The sequence below is a fragment of the Chenopodium album genome, chromosome 11, assembly GCF_948465745.1.
Source record: "Chenopodium album chromosome 11, dcCheAlbu1.1, whole genome shotgun sequence".
Classification (NCBI taxonomy): Eukaryota; Viridiplantae; Streptophyta; class Magnoliopsida; order Caryophyllales; family Amaranthaceae; genus Chenopodium; species Chenopodium album.
The window spans coordinates 7,179,162-7,200,292 of NC_137844.1; the positions used below are offsets into that span (position 1 = coordinate 7,179,162).

Consider the following 21,131-nt stretch of genomic DNA (forward strand, 5'->3'; position numbering starts at 1 on the left):
GTCAAGCTCTTTTGTCACTAAGTCTCACGCATAATCTTAATAAACATATTTACAGCAAATCTATAAGATAAAAACTTAACAAAACTAAATTGCCTTCATCAATATATTGCATTCTAGGATACTTGGGCTTCACGTAGTCCAGGACTAAGTTCCTGCTGTCTCTTCACTTCTAGTTTTCAACTAGAACTTGAAACTTGCTGTGTTCAACGCAAACCAAGTTGAGCTTCTTAATCTTGCTGTCTTCAAGTTCCTATTAGGGAACTCACTTAGTTCCTGGTTGGAACTCTTCTCCTATCTTTCTTTAACTTTCCTTGAGATCTCTATGAGTATGGATCTTCATAGCTAGGTTACTCTTCCACTTCCAAAGTCAACTTCACCTGTTCTAGCAACAACACTTAGAGAACTCTTATTAGTTGAAGTTTTCTAGTTTGTATTCATTATCATCAAAATCTTTAAGCTTCAACATAAACTTTCAATATATTACCCTATTTTAATACATACATATTTTTCATAACGTATATTCCAATGATAAAATAACAGCATTACTTAGCTCATAATGAGTCATTATTACAGATACTTGCAATAATATTACCACCAACTAGTCAAACCATCTGATCTTTATAATCAACTACTCATCAATTTCATTCCTCTATTAATCAGAATCCCCCATTATAGGATTGGACAAGTCGAATCTCTCTTTTTACCTCAAAACTCTCCTAAACTCCCATGGAACTCAAAATATTAAGATCTAGGATGTACTATAATAATTGAGATTCAATCCTAGATCTTGGCACCATAATCTATACTTTATTGGCTTAGATATCTAAGTTAGCATCACAAAAACCCGAGGAATAATTCAAGATAAACATAGCTTAATATTTTTGAAGATTAGCTTTAAGTAAGTGGCCGTACCACTACTAATTTTGCGGGGACTAAAGGAAAAAGAGTAAAAGACGTTGGACATTGCATAAAAAAACAAAGGACAATTTCCTACTTGAAAATTAAATTTAATACCAATCCAATTTTAGAGTATATAAGATTATAAGCACACTCCCACTTGCATTTGCCTGTCGATAATTCGTCTCAAAAATCCTACACACTTTTTTTTTTAATTATTATTTATGATCGCCTCAATTTATTTCATTTATTTATTTTTTAATTTTGCTACGAAAATTTAGCTGACATGTCCAACATTACCCATTGATCTACGGCAATCAACTAACACCACGCACTACTTCCCCACCTTATAAGTCACATTTTCATAATCTCGTAAATATTAATTATTTTAAGAGTAATACTATATGCAATCCTGTACGTAAACATTTAATATACTTCCTTTTTTAGTATTAATTTGGCAATTTATCGACAATTTACGAGTAAATCGGCGTAATAAATGTTAATTTTATGTCTATTCTTTTCACTTATAGCCTCTTATATGCAGCCCTTAGGGCTGTATATATATTTTTCCTTATTTTAATTGGTTAAAACACTTAACAGAATATCTAAGATTAGTAATTATAAAATGCTGTCAATATTTTTTATCTTTTGTGACTTTCTCTACAATAATTTTATAAGCCCAACTCTTAAACAAGTTGAGTTCAGAAAGAGGTCGGAGTTACTAAGTCAGTTAATTAGATAGATGATGGAGTTATTAAACAACCTGATAAGAGATTAGAATTTAAAGGCTTTGTTTGGATTTAACGTGTTCTTAATAGTGGGACAACGTGATTCTCCATTAAGCTTGATTAATTAGACAGGATCAAATCAAAAGAGAATGAGTTATTTTTTCGTCAAAAAAGTAACTCATTCTCTTTTGATTTACTAGTTTCTAGTATTCTCTTATTCCAGGACTTGCTTCCTAGATAGAGACTTGCACCATGTACAAATCGGGAAAGATTAGCCTAAAAAGCAATTGGCATGCATACATTCAATTATCATAAATGAATTATTCCACTTTAGATAGATGCAAAACATATGTGAAACTAGATCAACCTTATTTGAATTGTGATCAAGCGAAACTGAAAAAGATAGATCGAGCTAAACTAAGGCCCCGTTCTCTTCACCTGATTTTTGCTGAACTAAAATTATTTTTATTGAAACAAAATTATATTTGCTGAACTTAAATTATTTTTACTGAACTTAAATTCATTTTACTGATTACTGATTTTCTATTATAATTCTTTTTTAAGAAAACTGAATTTTACTGAACTGAACTGAAATTATTTTTACTGAACTGAAATTATTTTTACTTAATATTATTTTTTTAAGGTGAAGAGAACAGGGCCTAAATCGGCTTGATAGACAAGTGAATCAATTTACTTCGACATGTATTTTATGGAGTTATACAACGTAATTGTTATTATTATATGTAGATCATTTTTATTTACCTATAGTCCTTTTTTTTTCCCCTTTCTTGACATGATTTAGCTCGAATTGGCTAGAATTATATCAAAATTCATCTAAATGACTCATCATTTCAATGTGATATGCTCGACAATTTGTTTGTCATCTCTAATCAATTACGGTCATCAGGACATAATGGTTAGTTATAGCCATTATTAATTTAATAATTTAACCACGTAAATTATAAACACTAAAATTTCAAAACAAAGATAAAAACCATAGATTTTTAGTGAAGGACTTTAACAATTTTTCTTGTATAATATATTTTCAAAATTTTTATAGATGCGAAGACTTTTGTAACACAAAGATTGGTGGGCGAAAGGGTCCAAGAGAAGGAATGTCAAGTCTTTTTCTTGGACTCTAGATCTTTCTCTAAATTTATGACTCATGTATGTTTCTATAAATTCTCATCTTCACCCCAACACTCGTTCACAATATAGTGAACGAAGCTCACAGCCGAATTGAAAACCTTCATATAATCTAACAGCTCTAACATACAACAAACTTGTGGCACTATGGTAGGTTTTTGATCATAAACATGTCTTTAATTACCTTCGAAAAATCGTTTAGGCTTGTTCTGTTATTATGTCTAGCTAATCTATGTGATGCATACGTATATTTTGTAGGAAGAAGCATACGGCGAGCTAAGCACATGGGAAGGCTATGTAGATTGGAGGAACAAACCAGCCATTAAAGGTTGTCATGGTGGAATTCTTGCAACATTTTTTGTCTTAGGTTCGTATTTTTTCTTGCTTAAGTATCTAACTGTCTATTATACATCCGGATGCAAGTGATGACATCCAATTTGCAAGTGAACTTAACTAATGCATTGTTTCTTGTTGCTTGATTGTCGATCTTGTTACAACCATTAGTTGTGGAGGTACTCGAGAACCTTGCATACTTGGCAAACGCGAGTAATCTAGTGATTTACCTGTCAAAGTATATGCACTTCTCTCCATCCAGATCATCCATAATCGTAACAAACTTCATGGGCACGGCGTTCCTACTAGCACTTCTCGGTGGCTTCTTGTCCGATGCTTACTTCACCACATATCAAGTGTTCTTCATCAGTGCTGTTATCGAGTTTATGGTAAGTATGAATATAATTAATCTTAGGAGAATACTTTTTTTTTTCCCTTTTCAAAATGCATGTATACATAATAGCTCAACCATATATTATACTATTTCAACAAGAAAGTAGCATCAAATGAATGTTACTACACATGGGGTGACAAAGACATGAAAGAAATAACCTGTAACATTCTAAAGACATAATTAAATGTTTGAAATGAGATTATAATTGTATGTTACTATCTCATTAATAACACTTAAAACAATAAAAATGGTCCATTAAGTTATTATTACATCTATCACAATTCACAAACAAGAACAAAAGTATTGTCTTAGCTTAAAGTAAGAATTAAGACATGAAGCTCAATCAACTATTATTACTTGTGTAGGGTCTCTTGATACTCACTATACAAGCTCATATAGAGTCCTTGCAACCACCACCGTGTCCGCCGATCAAACCGAGCAACGAATCATGCCGTGAAGTCACAGGTGGGAAAGCAGCAGTGCTATTTATAGGACTATATTTGATAGCACTTGGTGTAGGAGGGATCAAAGGTTCGCTTCCACCACACGGAGCCGAGCAGTTTGATGAGAATACTAAAGAAGGAAGGAAGAAAAGATCAACATTTTTTAACTACTATGTTTTCTGTCTATCTTGTGGTGCTTTAGTTGCTGTAACCTTTGTGGTGTGGATTGAGGATAACATTGGCTGGCAATGGGGATTCGGAATTTCGACTTTAACTATATTGCTCGCTATACCGATCTTTCTACTTGGATCTACTACTTACAGGATCAAAGTTCCTGCAGGAAGCCCTTTGACAATCATCTTCAAGGTAACTTGTATAGCCTCCTTTTTTTCCAACAAGATCGAGTAACACTGTAAAAGTGCGTATATCTGAACCTCTCTAGACCGTACCTTTTATGTAACGGGTTATTATAGAGAAGAACAACATTACAAATTTACACATCTAACATGTTAGGTGTCTTATTACAATCTTACATTACCAAGTACGAACAAAGTACGTGTTAAATTGAAACTACTCTTAGAAAAGTGTGTAGTATAGGTTGAAGTGGGGTCATTGAAGGAGAAAAAAAAAATCCCTTATAGGTAACTGATTAACAATTAGTCGTTTAGCCTTATTCACGTGTAAGCAAGCTCATATAATCGTTTAGCCTTATTCACGTGTAAGCAAGCTTATATAATCGTTTTCACATTGTGATTAGGTTTTGACAGCAGCAATTTGCAACAAGCTCTTCCCAAGGAAACCAAGCAATGCTGTCATGAACATGGAAACAAGCCCTCGAATTACAGCTACCGAGGAGATACAAACTTCAACAACACCACCAACAACAACAGCAACCGCAACAACAACAGAAACATCTGAACTTAAGTTCTTAAACCAGGCAGTGACAAACAATCCAGTCCATCAGACACTAGACTGCTCAAAAAAACAAGTAGAAGATGTTAAAATTGTCATGAAAACCATCCCTATTTTTGCTTCCACTATAATGCTAAACTGCTGCCTAGCTCAACTCTCAACCTTCTCAATCCAACAAGCTGCAACAATGAACACTAAACTCGGCTCCTTAATAGTCCCACCGGCCTCTCTTCCAGTATTCCCGGTTGTCTTCATATTAATACTCGCGCCTCTATACAACCACATCATACTCCCACTAGCAAGAAAACTGACAAAAACCGAAATGGGCATCACTCATCTACAGAGGATTGGAATAGGCCTAATTATGTCCATTGTTGCAATGGCAGTTGCAGCACTAGTCGAGACAAAAAGGAAGAAAGTTGCAGCTCAACGAGGTTTACTAGACTCGTCTGAGCCACTACCCATAACATTTCTATGGATCGCGCTACAATTCTTATTTCTAGGCTCTGCTGATCTTTTTAGCCTAGCAGGTTTGTTGGAGTTTTTCTTTACTGAGGCTCCTAGAAGTATGAAATCTTTGGCTACATCTTTCTCCTGGGCATCATTAGCAATCGGGTACTATCTAAGCTCGTTATTAGTAGCTGTTGTTAATCGAATCACAGGGATTTCCGGTCACACCCCCTGGCTTAAGGGAAGCAACCTCAATCATTATCACTTAGAAAGGTTTTACTGGATGATGTGTGTGTTAAGTGGTGTGAACTTCTTGAACTACTTGTTTTGGGCTAGACGATACAAGTATCGATCCATGAATCATGGTTAGTGTATGTAGCACTTAAAATTTAATGTGATTTAATTCATCTAGGAAAGTATTATGTTGTAGTTATTAATATAATGTAGCAAGTTCTTGAGATTTTTAAGCATGCATGTTGTACTGATTATTAAGACACTTATGCATGTAAAGTATATACGGGGTGGTTTTGAGCATGTGTAGAGTAGTCGATTGCACAGATACCCTAAGGGAAACTATTATAAAAGAGCTCCGGTTTTTGAATTTAGTAACATATTTTCCTCAACAAAATGATTTTGAGGATCTGTTTAACAAAATTGCCCCGTCACCGGTATATTAGAACTTCATCAAATTTTAGAATGTTATGAAGTATGATACATGATACATCTAATATTCGAGTTTATTACCACTTCATAAATAATTACATAGTAAAATATAAATTTTATTTTTTTTGTAATTTCGAATGGGTTCAATCGATTTATACGTGCAGTCGGTCCATGAAAAATACTTTCTCCGTTCAATATAAACTGTCATGTCGAAGCTTATTACGAGTATTAATTACGGACATTGGTCACATCAGTATAAATCCGATATCCGGCCATATAAAATAAATAAATCTCTATTAATTTCTGAGGTTTGTTCATGCATATGGGGGGCAGTATTTAGTCTACATCATGCAAGCATCATCCAGCGAAGTAACAGCTGCACCTTCAATTCTACGATCGAATATCATAGCAGCACTAAAATTGATTTCGAAAACTGATATTAATTTTTGCTAGTTATTAGGCAACCGCCATAGTAAATGATATTGTTACCCTCCCATTTTCTAATTGACTGTTATTTCCGTGATAAACGAAATGTAAATCAAATTTCGGTAAAACGATGCGTTGAACGATTTAATAATTAATTCGCAACTTGATTTGTATTCCAAATTATCAAGGTGATACAATTTAGGGGCCGTTTGCTTCATGGAATATAAATATGAGGTATGTGTTTAGAATGATTAAAACTCATACCATATAATTGATCCTGTCAAAAGTATGAATTTTAAACTCATACCTCAAACCCATGAGGTATGAGGTTTAGAAACCTTGCGGGATGGTGGGTTCGGCTCATTTTATTCCCTTAGGTATCAAATAAAAAGAGAGACCAGTGAGAGATTCCATTTCAAAATTAAACCAAACACATGATATTAAATAACAAGTTCCAACTCAATACCATTTTAACCTCATTTCTGATTCCAAACTCATACGACTCTGCGAAACAAACCTCTCTTATAGATTTAAACAGGGGACATGTCGTGGTTAATGAATGAAATTTTTTGATGAGGTGCATTTCTGTCGTGAAAACAAAAATCAGGAATATTTTTATGAATTTTTTTTTAAGTTATTTAATTCATAAACTAGAGTTTATTCAGCAAGGGGATGTAGCTCAGATGGTAGAGCGCTCGCTTAGCATGCGAGAGGTACGGGGATCGATACCCCGCATCTCCATAAGTTTTCCCATTTTTTTTTTTTTGGCTACTCCGTTCTTGTATTATTTTCTCTAGACTTCAGTTTTATTTTCTGCAAATCTCTATCGCAGTTTTGGTCCGATTTTGCCGTACAATTTAAGATAATTCGACAACAAGAACCCTGAAGATAACAAGATTACATCAAAACCTAAATTAGAGCTTGAAAATTTCGACTTTTTAATCTGTAGTATGATCTCTCCTTTTGCTGTTACTTGTACTTTGTTTCAATGTAGTGCAAGGAGTTTTCAGGGACAGTCTACGATACTATTGATGTATAATGTAGTTTTTCTTAAGCACTTAAAATAAAGGAACCCAACATGTTCAGATACATAAATTACTGTAAATCAGTACTTTATAGCAATATGTACAGAATCCGAAATAAATTTCGGTTTTTAATTTTCAAATCCAATCCGATCCGAATTACTTACCAAATCCAATCCGATCCAATCCGAATTATAATTCGGTTATTTGGATCCAATCCGAAAATCCGAATTAAAATACATTGCTAATTTTTTTGGGTCTAATGCGATTATAAAAATAAAATTGCAATAATACAATTCAATTCTTGAAAGTATAGTAGTACATGATTTATACAAGTATTGAAAACATAGGTTTACATGATTAATATTGTTATAATCATAAACATAGCTTAACATGATTAATATTGTTATAATCATAAACATAGTTTAACATGATTAATATTAACAATATTTTTTTTGTAAAATAACGCTTTCATAATTCGGTTATTTCGGTTTTTTGGATCCGAACAACGTCAATCTGATCCGATCAGAAAATCCGAATTTTCAAAAAAATTCAATCCGATCCGATCCGATTTAAAGTTTGGATCCGATCCGAATTGATAATTCGGTTTGGATTGGATTGGATTTCGGTTTTTATCCGAATCATGGACACCCCTATACAGAACCATACCATAACATCCTTAGCAATGGTCACAGGAAGGCAGGAACATGTTCTGAGAAGCCAAGTGCATTGTCTCGCTCTTAGACTATCTACTATGGTATGGCACTGATGAGCAATACGCCAATACTATCCCTGAGAGGTATTTAGATTCAGCTCCACCCTCAGTTCTCTTAAATCTGTAAGATTATTTCTACCTCTGTCCGTGTCATTGGCTGCCACCCTCAGTCTAGTAACTGAAATTTAAGGGAAGTGGTTAGAACGAGAGAATTTTCTTTTTAACATTTCAGAGACTGAAACCAGGACATCAGGTTTTCCTTGCACAGTAATAATTGTAATAGGAGAAAAACAATGCTATTATATATGTGAAAAGTTACATGCTCATATCTTATTAAAGTGCAAAACTAATAAAGCTAAATATCCAATACATACAATCAACTACTGCTCTTGCAATTTCATAAAATCATCCAAATTGAGTTCAGTACAATGACTTGGAGTTCTAGTGAAATTGAAATTTAGCAACTTAAACAGAGATTTCTAATTAGAATAAAGCTTAAATTATTCATTATACCATCAAAAACATAGGCCTGAAAGTCTGAAACTGAGATACAGTCAGTTTGTAGAAAGCATCGTTTGCCTTATCAGCTAGGGCATGGAACTGTATAGATTCAACCACATAGACAAATACTTTGTCCTGCAAAAACGGACCACATTTGTACATCATCTTAGTAGTAAATGCTACCGCCAAGTACTGACATTGAATGGATTACTTAAATGAACCTAAAACATCACATATAAATGTTTGAAATTGATAGGAGTGCAAAATGGACAGACGTGAACAAATTGTGACTGCTGCAACAATCAAAAGGGCAGGCCTTCAGGGTACAAAGCATCTATTCATAGACAATGAAACTTAGGCACTCGCCTAATCAATTATACATCATAGTTCTTTATCAGCTTGATTAAATTTAAATGATGAAAAAATAATGCCAATATAAGCCAATTCAATTTATGTAAAATCTGAAGGATCAGTTTTGTCCACTCACCAGAGATGGTGCATTCTGTGCCCATGCCCATGAAACCCGGGACCATATCTTTAGAGTGTCCAAGAGCCCAAGAACTATGGACTGACTTAGAAGCCAAAACAATCCAAGCCACCGAGGTCATGGATCAAACTGAAGCTTTCGAACTTTGATACTTTCAAAAAGCCCAACCCGAAAGCTTGGTTTGCACCCCCACCTCCCAAACTGAAGATTAATGTTGATGCTTCTTCCTGTATCTCCACAGAATTACTGGTATAGCATCTATATGCACGATCACACCGGACAATGGATACAAGGAAACACAGCAAATTAAGTTTCCCATTTTCAATCTATCCTGCACTGTTAGTTTAGTTTAACTGCTGATTATGCTTTCAAGAACAAGCGAACACAACCCTGTAATCCTGTATAAGTGTACACTGATATACAGCATTACATCAATTTATTTACTTTTTTTCCCTGCTAAGTAGTGTACATCTTATCATCTGCAATATTAATAGAATGCGGCTCATTGAAGTTTTAAGACTGCAAAAGTTAAAATAAAATGCTTAGAATACGACCTTAGCTAGGTAACTCAATGAACAACTGAACACTACAAAATACTCCAATAGCTGTAAAGTGGACAAATTGAATTGCTAAATTCCTTCATCTAAAGATAAGTTACATTATTTCTCTAGTAATTTTAAGTTTGTTTTATACTTTGTGTTTCTTTTGCCTCTCATATTCTTACTTTGCATAGATCCCATACATATTATACTTCATACTTGATACACCATAAACACATTATTAAACACCATAAATTAACACAAACATCATTGCAAATGATATCCCTTGCCACCAAGGCGGTGGCCGGCAGGGTTATTCAAATTCATTCACTGATTATAAAGCAAATCACAGGTCCATTGTTGCAATACTGAGAAATCTAATAATCTAAAGAACAACTTCATCAATATAATATAAACAAAATTTATAATTGTATTATAAACAAGGTAAAGTAGCAGTATAATACTAGCAAACCATAATTCTTGAACATCTAGAAAAGTAAGCAATAACCCTATTTCATAATAATCATATTGGGTACTATAATCAAATCCAAAGTTGAAAGAGGAATTTCAACAAACAGTTGGCGTGCATCAATAGATTTTACACAGAATTTCTGTGAATCAAACTCAAGCTGACATCTAAATTCCGAATGAGTGACTGAGTGAGAATGGAAATGGTGACATCATTACCGAGAGTTCATTCGTTGCTTTTCTGAATCAGATTGGTTCGATGTGTTGATAGTATTTTGGGGTGAGTTAAGATTTTTTTTCCCTTCCAAAATTACGTACCCCCTCGTCATATTTCTCTTTATTATATGAGTAATGAATCCTAAAAATAGACATTTAATAAAGGGACGAAGGAGTAGTAGGTTTTAATGGAAAATAGTCTGACTACGGAATCATCAATAATCAATAACTTAATACTAAAACAAAAATTGGGAGTGACACGTGTTACATTCTGGTGCTGTTTTTTCCCTCCAAAACTTCCCTTCCCTTTTTAACTTTTTTTTTTTTTTTAATATTTGATTCTATAATAAAATCATTCCAAATCTTTTATATTATATTTATGACAGATATATTCCTTTTTATTTGGTGTTCACAATACTTACCTAAATAATTATTTCAATTTCTTTTTAATTGTCTTTTAAATGGGGTGTTATAAGATTTTAATTTGCCAAAAAAGTAATAATAAATTAATTCATATAATAGATCTTACAGAAATTACTTTAAAACATTATTTAAATTTTTTTTTTTTTTCAAATACCTCTAGGCTGTAGCTAATATTTTATTTCAATTTCAATATAACTATATATTCAAATTAATTACAATTTTGTTTTTGAAATTTTACTACTACGTATATACTATCACAAATTAAGGATTTCTACAATATAGTATGACTATAAAATAAATGTTGTGTTTGACAATTACATCATATGTCTAATTATAGGGAAAGTAATATATCAATTTTATTTTATTTTATTTTTGTAAATTACGCAATTTTATATGTAGAGCATCAATCCATAAATAGAAAATGTAATAATATTGATTAATGTTGCCCATTTATTGATTGTTCTTTGCCTAAATGATCAAATTAATATTTCTTTCCATAGAAATGAATTTTTAGGTATAAAATGTGATATATTATTTGTAATTAATATATATGTGTCTGCGCGATATTATTTCTAATTAATATATATATGTGTGTGAGAGTGAGGGATAGCTCAAGTGGTTAGAGCTCTCTCCCGGTTCCAGGACATCTTGGGATCGATTCTTACCCCCGTCCTTTGGCTCTCTAAACAACAAAAAAAAAATATTTATATGTGCGCGCGCGCGCGCGCGCACTTTTGTGCACTTTTAATAATAGTTTTAGTGGAGATTTTAGTCCGTTGTTTGAATTATTATGTTTTTTAAAAATGCATTTATAAATAAGTATTTACTAATATGGCCACTAGACCTGATCAAACCAAGTGTCTCGCCTGGAAAAATTCTCGGGTTCAGGCAGCCTAAAAAATCCATTTTTGTTTAATTTTTTTGCTTTGCCTATTAATAATACAGATTATGACATTATAATTTCTATATATTTGATGTGTATGTTTTATCAAATTTTGTTTGTTGGATATACTTAATTTTCTTATAAAAAAATTAGACTTACCGAGCATGGCACGGGCCTTAAGCTATTACTCACTGTTTCGTTACCACCTCCTTGTTTTTGAAAAACCCTAGAAAATCGATTTGGGGGTTTTTAATTTTGTGCATCTTGCTTGCAATTGATGCTTGTGTTGGCTTTGATTATGAATGTATGTGATACTAGGGTAATTTAGAAGCAAATTGCAATTGATTTGGACTTAATTTGAGCATGTTTGAGTAAATAAGAGCCAAAATTTCGAAGGGAGGTGGTGGTCGCCAACGGGGATAAAGGGGAAAGGGAAGGTCAACCGGTGGTGGAGGTAGGTCACCGGAGGTTAGGGGATCTGGGCGGCGGTTCCAGTAGGTGAGGAGGTTGCTTCCAAGGGAGGGGGAAATGGAGGAAGAAGGGATAGGGGTGGTTGGTTGGTGGCCAGAGTGATTTTTTTTATTTTTATTTTTTTAAGTATAATTAAATCTAAAAGGTTTCATTTGACATTAATGTAGGGCTTGTTTGGCATCATTTTTGGTTTTTAGTTTTCTATTTTTTTGAAAACTAAAAACCAAAAACAGGAAACAAGAAAAAGGTGTTTCCACTTTTTTGTTGTCAGTTTTCAAAATTATTATGATTTTAATAAGTTTAAATAATTTTTGATTCATTATGTGACATATATCATTTACTTTTATACAACAAAAAACCAAAAAACAGAAAACCACAGCAATGCCAAACGAACCCATAGTTTTCTGTTTTTTGGTTTTTTTTTTTTCAAAATCACATGATATATGTCATATAATGAATAAAAAATTAGTTAAATTTACTTAACTTATGATAATTTTGAAAACGGGCAACAGAAAAGTGAAGACATTTTTTTTTTGAGGGAAAAAAACACCTTTTTTCTTGTTTCCTGTTTTTGGTTTTTTGTTTTAAAAAACGATGTCAAACAAGCCCTAAGTATGGTGGGTAGAGGTTAATTAGAAGAAATGGGGGGAAATTAAAGTCTAATTAAGTTAGTTAGAGGATAATTAAGGAAACGCTCTAAAAAAAAAGTGTTTTTTTTTTTTAACCAAGAAGCTTTTAAAAGGTTTTTTTTTTTTTCGCAAAATGGTGTTTTTAAAAGTTTTTTTTTTGCAAATTTTCCTTTATTATTTTAGTCCATTATTTTTCTCTTCTATTAATCCCACTTACACAAACTTTTTTTTTTTTTTTCATTTACTAACAATTAAATGTATCCCTTCCAACTATACTTTATGCGGAGTAGAAAGTATTATTAAACTCTCATTTTGGGGGAGTAGAAAGTATTATTGAACTCTTATTTTGGCCCTTAGAGTATAAGTTTCCTATAACTATGTGTCATACACTCATACTTAATATTGCAATTATAACGAAATGGAGAGAATATAAGATTTGTGCTTCCTGCTATTCATTTTAGTTGATACTTCTTTTGCCACTTTTGACAAACAGTTAGTTAAAACATCTATTGCAATATTACTTTTAGTTTTTGGCACTCTCTCAGTCTTTCCAACTCTCTTTGCATAAAATAATTAGTCAACTCCAAAGAGTAATTTTTATTTCAATTAAGGTGTCGACTTAACACTCCATGCACCTTAGTGACTTCCTTACTTTATCTTATCTAATCTTATTTTGTACTTGGGTTTTAACAAATAACATTATATTAATACCCTCATTATACCACTTTGATTTGTTTATTCAACTCTAATCAACAATTAACCAAACTTCACTACATACAATTTCCCTATTTATACATATGACTAACCAAATGGATTGTTAATCTGAAAGAAAGTCTAAAATTAGAAAGTTAGTAAATATTCAAGAACCAACTATATCACGCCACGTGTAATAAAACACTGAAAATATAGATAGACCTTCTGCAACATGATTGGCTGGTGTCATCTAGAGAAAGATTACAGTATGTGGGTGTGAGGAAAACACAAGATCATTGAATTTGAAAGATTAAAAAACAAAAGAGAACAAATTGAGGCAAAAATTTGATCAACAATCTTTGAAGCAAACATGGCAGCAATAGCAAACATTGCTGCTGCTTCAACTTCCTATTTTGGAAAGTCTGTAAAATATGCTCAGCCTCCATTTTCTCTCTCCTCTACCTCTCCTAGAAATCTCACAATCCTTGCTATGGCATCACAGAAGAAGGTAATTATTACGTTTTTTTTTTCTTTTTTTTTTTTTTGGTAATGTTTAATTTCATTATTTTTAAATTAAATTTACAGGATTGTATTGATTAAATTTATGTTTTACTTAGTATAATCTAGTTTAATATACTTAGATTATTTCTCAATAGGTTAAGGCCTTAAGAGTTTGATTACTACTAATTATGTAATGATACAAGTATAATTAAGGGCCATATTGATTTGATTTTCGTTCCTTGCCTTTCTTGTCTTTCTATTTATGTGTTTTCATGTATGTATATCTCTAATGGTTTGATAAAGTTTATTGAGATGATACGTGAAAGTAGGGATCGAGTCTCGTTTACATCACTTATAAACAAAAATTTGATTATACATGTATTAAAAAATGCATTGGACCTCCTTAATTAGAGAATTTTATCATAGCTAGTTGTTTTTTATTACTGTGTTACAATTAAAATGGGTGGGAGTTGATTTTTGGTTTTTGGTCACCGTAAGAAAGTTTATTGAACATAGCTTAGCTAGAAGTACAAGATTTTATTTAGAAATTCTATATTAATTGAGATTGAATCTCATTACATTACCATTAGAATAATTAATTTATATTGAAAAATGTGTTACACTTGAATTCTATTGCTTAGCTAGAACCTAGAAGTACAAATTTTTAAAATTTGATGTACTTAAAACAGGTGAACAAGTATGATCCAAAATGGAAAAAACAATGGTTTGGAGCAGGACTATTTTTCGAAGGGAGTGAAGAGGTACAAGTAGATGTATTCAAGAAGCTAGAGAATCGAAAAGTTCTTAGCAATGTTGAGAAAGCTGGATTACTATCAAAGGCAGAGGATCTTGGATTTACACTATCTTCCATTGAGAAACTAGGGGTGCTATCAAAGGCAGAAGATTTGGGGTTATTGAGTTTATTAGAGAATTTCGCTAGTTTGTCTCCTGCGGCCTTAGCATCCGCGTCATTGCCCTTGCTAGTAGCCGCGATTGCAGCTGTTGTTCTTATCCCGGATGACTCTACTGCCCTTGTGGCGACTCAAGCTGTGGTTGCTGGCACTCTTTTTGCTGGGGCTGCAGGGTTGTTTATTGGGTCTGTGGTTTTGGATGGGTTACAAGAAGCTGATTGAGTTGTTATTGAGTTTGTATGTATATCAGTATATGAATATGTTGTTAGTGCATGGTTGGAATTATAGATTAGAGGGAGAAGTGTGACAATTTGGTTCCGATAAAAACAAGAACATGTTTGTTTAAGAATTTTTGTGCATTTGTAAGCAAGAATTAGGACTCTTGACTACTATGGATTGAATTTATATGTATGAATTTTGGACAACATATATAGAGGATATTTGAAGGTTTATGGTAGGTTTGCAAGTTTGCACACTTTTGAAAATGCATCTTGTTTTTTGAAATGACATTTATAAAGCTCTGAAACTCATCATATTATATGGTTTTTAGCCCAACAACTTGAAGTAGATAGATTGATGTCATTTTTAGCTTGTAAGTTGTAACTTTCAAATTGAACATACTCAATACTAAAGATGGGCAACGGGCCGTGTCGTGTCGCCGCGGGCTGTGCCTGGCCGTGCCGCGGTGGTGGGCGTGTCGTGCCTAAATTTGGCACACCCCAGCCCACGGCACGACACGTGCCTGGCGGGCCGTGCCGTGCTGGGTCGCGAGTCAGACCGTGCCACTTTTTTTTTAAATAAAAAATGTAAATAAAAAACGATATATATATATATATATATATATATATATATATATATATATATATATATATATATATTAGTACAACTTAATTTTATATAAATAATGGTATTAATTTATGTTTATGTTAATGTTAATATATTTTGTTTTGAACAATTTTATTTTAATTAAGGTTATATAAATTATTTATCTAATTATGTTTAAGTTTATATAAATAATTCTATTAATTTAGCAAAAAAACAAAAATACATATAATAAAAAAAAATTATGAGTGTCGTGCGGGGCCGTGTCACGTGTCGTGCCCTTGTGCCACGTGCCGACCCACGGGCCGGCCACCGTGCCGCCCGCCGTGCCCGTGCCGATTCCCAGATTTTTGTTCACGGCACGGCCCACAGCCCACAGGTGGGCCGCCGTGCCGTGCTGGAATCGTGCCGGGCCCGTGCCCATCTTTACTCAATACTAAATAAGGTGCTCATCAAAAGTTTAAAAATAAAGGGTGATTTGATGTAGCTTGTGTGATTTAGTTAGTTGGAGAACTTCAAAATTATTAATCATCCAATAAATCTTAAAACACACGTGATACTCCCCAAAATCCCAAAATCCATTTTCTATAAATCTCTAAATTTCATTTTATCCTAATGACATGGACCATTTAGTCATCTCAGTACCACGGTTCTAAATGATTCAAATCATCTAGAATTATAGCCTATTGCTCAATATATTCTCGACACCAAGATGAGTGAACTTTATTTGACAAAGGTATTGACATAGTAGTGGACATCATAGAATCCCCCACAACAATAATTGGGAGGGGATTGGAACCTAACCACCCACAATTGATCCCCAAATCCGGATTAGCCCAAAGGGTGAACTGGGTAGAACACCAAAAACAAATTGATAGATGACACCAAATAAAAAATAATTTTAATATCCTACTCGGTATTGGTTATTAATAGTAGGAAAATTTGTTTTATTTTTGAAAACACTCACATTTTGAATAAACCTTCTATTTCGTTAGTTTTTTTAACCATCTATAAAAATGCAAAAACTTCGATTTCCATTTGAAAAAAGAAAAATCATTTTTGTGCTAAAATAGTGTGATTAAAGGTCAAAAATGACAAATAACACAATTATTTATGTTGTGTCATGCATACCGAATTGTTAAGCGCCATAAATTTGTACTCCGTTAATAAGGAAAGTGGTCTCTCCCTTTATTTGCTGTGATAATCTTCTTGAGTCATTTCAATTGTACGTTAAACCCTTAACACCTCCTTCCTTCCCAATCAAAACTCAATCGCATTTCGATTTCTCGGCGCAGGTACGCTCTTAATTCACTGCTGTTCTTCATGATTTTGGAATTCAGATGCTAATTTGAGTTTATTTTCTTGCAATTTAGTCCAACTCTGTGTAAAATCTATTGATGCATGCCAACTGTTTGTCAAAATTCCTCTTCTAATCTGGATTTTGATTATGATCCTCATACTACCCAATCTAATTTTTACAGTGTAGGGTTTAATTTTTGCATTAGGGTGTATTTTTTACTCTTCAAGAATTATGAATTTGCGATATGATTAGGTCTTTTAAGATGGAGTGACGAATTTATTTCTTGATCAACAATCAGGGTGTATATTTTACTCTTCAAGAATTATGTATGAATTATGATTATGACTGTTTGTTCCATCTGAATTGCCCCTATTGATCTGTGTTTTGAAAATTTGTGAATGAATTTGAATACCCTTCTGCATAGAAGATTGTGTTTAACAATGACTGTGTTAAGAATCGCATACCCCCATTATCCCCGTGATTGCCGACGAAAGAAAGGGAAAAAAAAATTTCTATGATAAGCAATGCATGTTTGATAGGGCTTGGGAGCAAAGGGCATGAGAAAGTCCCGGTTTATGTGATCGAGTTCGGGGTATAAAAGTATGGGGTCAATGACTCAATGGACTCAATTCTAAGTGAAAATAAAAAAGCAGAATGGAGAAACAAACTTGAATTACTGAAGAGAGATGGACGTTGGAAATTATCAAGTCGAGTTGTCCCTATAAAGTTATTGGAAATTTGGAATTATGATATTGTACTGCACTTTGTAGTGTTAGTTATACAATCTGTTTTCTTATGTTATATGCAGTTGTCAATCAAAGTTGTCTAAAATGAGTTAAATCCTTTGCTTCCCTGCTGTAGTCGGGTGCTTTCTTCTATCGTTTTCACTCTTATTTGAACTTTGAAGGTATTTTAAGTTATCTGGGTCATATTTTTGGTTTGTTTATATTGTAATTTTCGTAGTCTTACTACAATTGATATGGGTTTATGCTACATTTTCGTGATTTCTCTGTATGATAAGATGATACACTTGGCATAAGTTTTAAGTAAATAAAGAAATAAAGATAAACAGATGTAAATTATACTGGGTCCTTGTGCATATTAGTTCTTGAAAGCATAACCAGCAGTTCAACGAAACCAATTGTGCAGGATAGACTGAAAATGGGCAACTTATTTTGCTGTGCACAAGTTGGGCAATCAAAAGTTGCTATTAAGGAGAATTTTGGCAGATTTTCTGAGGTACTTGAGCCAGGATGCCACTTTGTTCCTTGGATTTTCGGGAGTAGCATTGCTGGATATCTTACACTGAGGTTGCAACAATTAGATGTGAAATGCGAGACAAAAACTAAGGTTGGTATGAACAAAACTGTATATTCTTAATTTAGCAGAGATCGAGTCAATGGGCTTGTGTGCAATATTCTTTTATTCAATCAAGCTGATAAAGAAATATGTTTTGATAAGTTGAATGCTTAGGTTTCAATACCAATGAATAGAAGTTATAACTCTTAGGTGCCCTGGCTTATTTTGCAGCATTCACTTTTTGCTTAGTTGATGAGATGTTTAAAGGTCATTTTAGTAATCTGCTCAACGTCTGTACATTTCTGTAGCATTTATTGATGAGATCATGTATAATTGAGGCTTTTTTTTTGTGCAGGACAATGTGTTTGTCAATGTCGTTGCCTCTATACAGTACCGTGCCCTGGCTGATAAGGCAAGTGATGCTTTCTACAAACTAACCAATACAAGATCTCAGATCCAGGCCTATGTCTATGACGGTATAATAAATTTAACTATTTTATGCTATAATAAATCTTTCTGTTCTAGTTGCTGAATTTCAACCTAACTACAATCTGTCCATCCTTTTCTATTTCCTAGTTATTCGAGCCAGTGTCCCAAAACTCAATTTGGATGATGTCTTTGAGCAAAAGGATGAAATAGCAAGAGCAGTGGAGGACGAACTACAGAAGGTTATTTTGGCTACAGTAATTGATGTCTAATTTTGCTTTTCCTCCCTTCTATATCCAACTCTAATGTGTCCTTCATCCAAACAGGCAATGTCTGCTTATGGTTACGAGATCGTACAAACACTCATTGTCGATATTGAACCAGATAAGCATGTCAAACACGCAATGAATGAGATCAATGCTGGTAATTATCCTCTTTCTGTTTGAGCCATCCATTGTAGTACAATAGAACAGCTTCTGTATTGGGTAGTGTATCATTATCTAGCAGTATAAAACCATTGGTTGAAATCTGGTAGGCAATATATGTTTCCTGATATGTCAGATTGCTAGGCAAAGGAAGTAGTCATGACTACAGGCACCTTGCTAATGCTTCACATCTATAGGTTGTTTTTGACAATTTCTGTTATTTTTATGAGCTCATCATTTTTCACAAATGTCAGCATAGTTTTTCTCCCATCCCAATTTTTATTGTGGGAGAGTGAATGATCAATGATGTTCTTAGTTCAGTTGCTGAAAAATATTAGGCAAAATAAATTCTCATTCTTGTTATAACCACTTCCCTAAAATTTTTAGCTGCAAGACTGAGGGTGTCTGCCAATGAAAAAGCAGAGGCTGAAAAAATCTTACAGATTAAGAGAGCTGAGGGTGAAGCTGAATCCAAGTATCTCTCGGGAATGGGTATTGCTCGTCAGCGTCAGGCCATTGTAGATGGTCTAAGAGACAGTGTGCTTGGCTTTTCGGAAAATGTTCCTGGGACCAGTGCTAAGGATGTCATGGATATGGTTTTAGTCACCCAATATTTCGACACCATGAAGGACATTGGAGCATCATCTAAATCTTCAACAGTCTTCGTTCCGCATGGACCTGGTGCAGTTCGTGATGTGGCTTCTCAAATTCGCGATGGGCTTCTCCAGGCTCAAAATATGCATCAATGATGGCCAGAAAAGTAAAAAAGTAAAGTGCTAACTTGTCAGAAAGTGAGGAAGGTATTCTGATCTGAATATTGTGCATAATTTGTTCATATTGCTTCAATGCTCTTAGTTAATCATAGTAGTATATGGGAATGATAGCTAAAATTGTTGATATGACCTGGCTATTTGCTCAAGTTTTTTTCCTTGTTTTTCGTACTTAATGAAACAATTTATAAATATACAATTTGGTAATAACTTCATTTATCTCCAATAGTTATTTTTTGCCTGCTTGTATGATTGCCATATTATTATGATTTTGAAGGCTAAATAAGATTGTAGTTAGCACTGTTTGCCGCTGCTATTTTTTTTTAATCCAATTTTGGCAGAATTAGATCTCTTAACACAGTTTCTACAAATCTCAAAGGTGGAAAAATATAGAGGGACAATGGCATGCTAGCCTGGGCTGGGGTTTCGCTCGAGGAATGGAAATTTTATCAAATATTATCATAAAATGTCACTGAAAATTTCTGTCTAGTATAGATACATTATACAAGTACTATCTGATAGCTAAAGGGGAGAATATACTACAAATTTCAAAAATTGTCAGCTTTAGGGGGTAACTCGTTTGTAATTTATTAGTCTTGTTTGAGATCGGGATCATCTTCCTTGTTTGGGTTAGCAACTGCATTCTTTTCAGCTTCTTCAATGGATTTCAGGATCTCCTCTCTCTTAGCTGCCAGATCGCGCATCTTAGTGTCGATTTTTTCGAGCTTGAGCTAAAGTTTCGATGGATCCTTCTTATCTTCAGGGTTCTTTTTCTTCTCCTCTTTTCCACCACCCTTTTCTTTGCTGTGTTCTTGATTATTATCACCTTTTTCCTTGCTTTCCTTGTCTTTCTTCTTCTTTTCCTTAACTTTCTCTTCGACCTTTTCTTCGACTTTCTCACATTCTTTTCCCTCCCCGTCTTGGTGCTTCTGCTTAATCTCCTCCTCTGTTCCTCCCATGATTATGAAAGCAGAAAATATATTATATAATTCTTGTAGATTTTCCTGGTTGATTTACTTATCTTTGGAATTAGATTTGAAAATAAAAAGCCTCTTTATTATGTATAAATTGTTTTTCTTTTTATAGGCTAACACCTATATGTAGCTTTTCATGAAGTATATATTAATCAATGGCCTTAAAAGAAGTTTTTTTCCTGAAAATGTGAATGCCCATTGGTTTGAACTTTGAAGTACATTGTGGAATGCAATTTGGTCAATCTTTTTGTAGGCAAAATAATA

At 33.5% G+C, this 21,131-nt stretch overlaps 3 protein-coding genes and 1 non-coding gene across 5 annotated transcripts; all 4 read left to right on the plus strand.

The window, feature by feature from the left end:
- Positions 1-2,821: 2,821 nt before the first annotated feature.
- On the plus strand, positions 2,822-5,770 carry LOC145568424 (protein NRT1/ PTR FAMILY 4.6-like). The gene is made up of 5 exons (XM_081627846.1): positions 2,822-2,921; positions 3,030-3,138; positions 3,276-3,493; positions 3,864-4,307; positions 4,699-5,770. Exons 1-5 carry the CDS (start codon positions 2,919-2,921, stop codon positions 5,671-5,673), a joined length of 1,749 nt encoding a protein of 582 aa, XP_081483972.1. The 5' UTR covers positions 2,822-2,918; the 3' UTR covers positions 5,674-5,770.
- A 1,290-nt stretch (positions 5,771-7,060) lies between these two features.
- TRNAA-AGC (transfer RNA alanine (anticodon AGC)) lies at positions 7,061-7,133 on the plus strand. The gene has a single exon. It is a non-coding gene; the product is annotated as a tRNA-Ala (tRNA).
- A 6,557-nt stretch (positions 7,134-13,690) lies between these two features.
- On the plus strand, positions 13,691-15,308 carry LOC145568425 (uncharacterized). The gene is made up of 2 exons (XM_081627847.1): positions 13,691-13,947; positions 14,630-15,308. The coding sequence occupies exons 1-2, from the start codon at positions 13,810-13,812 to the stop codon at positions 15,071-15,073; spliced, it is 582 nt and encodes a 193-aa protein (XP_081483973.1). The 5' UTR covers positions 13,691-13,809; the 3' UTR covers positions 15,074-15,308.
- Positions 15,309-16,827: 1,519 nt separating this feature from the next.
- Positions 16,828-20,123, plus strand: LOC145568426 (hypersensitive-induced response protein 1-like). Of its 2 annotated transcripts, none has more exons than XM_081627848.1 (6): positions 16,828-16,968; positions 18,123-18,323; positions 18,628-18,748; positions 18,849-18,940; positions 19,025-19,121; positions 19,511-20,122. In XM_081627848.1, the coding sequence occupies exons 2-6, from the start codon at positions 18,135-18,137 to the stop codon at positions 19,870-19,872; spliced, it is 861 nt and encodes a 286-aa protein (XP_081483974.1). In that variant the 5' UTR covers positions 16,828-16,968; positions 18,123-18,134; the 3' UTR covers positions 19,873-20,122. The 2 variants fall into 2 exon arrangements, with proteins under 2 accessions (XP_081483974.1, XP_081483975.1); XM_081627849.1 differs by having other exon boundaries at positions 16,829-16,968; positions 18,128-18,323; positions 19,511-20,123.
- Positions 20,124-21,131: the final 1,008 nt, after the last annotated feature.

Coding starts and splice junctions, on each gene's coding strand:
- LOC145568424 (XM_081627846.1), top strand. Junction 3,494..3,863: donor GTGCTGTTATCGAGTTTATG/GTAAGTATGAAT, acceptor TTACTTGTGTAG/GGTCTCTTGATACTCACTAT. Junction 4,308..4,698: donor CTTTGACAATCATCTTCAAG/GTAACTTGTATA, acceptor CATTGTGATTAG/GTTTTGACAGCAGCAATTTG.
- LOC145568426 (XM_081627848.1), top strand. CDS start 18,135: ATGGGCAACTTATTTTGCTGTGCACAAGTTGGGCAATCAAAAGTTGCT. Junction 18,324..18,627: donor AATGCGAGACAAAAACTAAG/GTTGGTATGAAC, acceptor TTTTTTGTGCAG/GACAATGTGTTTGTCAATGT. Junction 18,749..18,848: donor CCAGGCCTATGTCTATGACG/GTATAATAAATT, acceptor TCTATTTCCTAG/TTATTCGAGCCAGTGTCCCA.
- LOC145568425 (XM_081627847.1), top strand. CDS start 13,810: ATGGCAGCAATAGCAAACATTGCTGCTGCTTCAACTTCCTATTTTGGA. Junction 13,948..14,629: donor CTATGGCATCACAGAAGAAG/GTAATTATTACG, acceptor TACTTAAAACAG/GTGAACAAGTATGATCCAAA.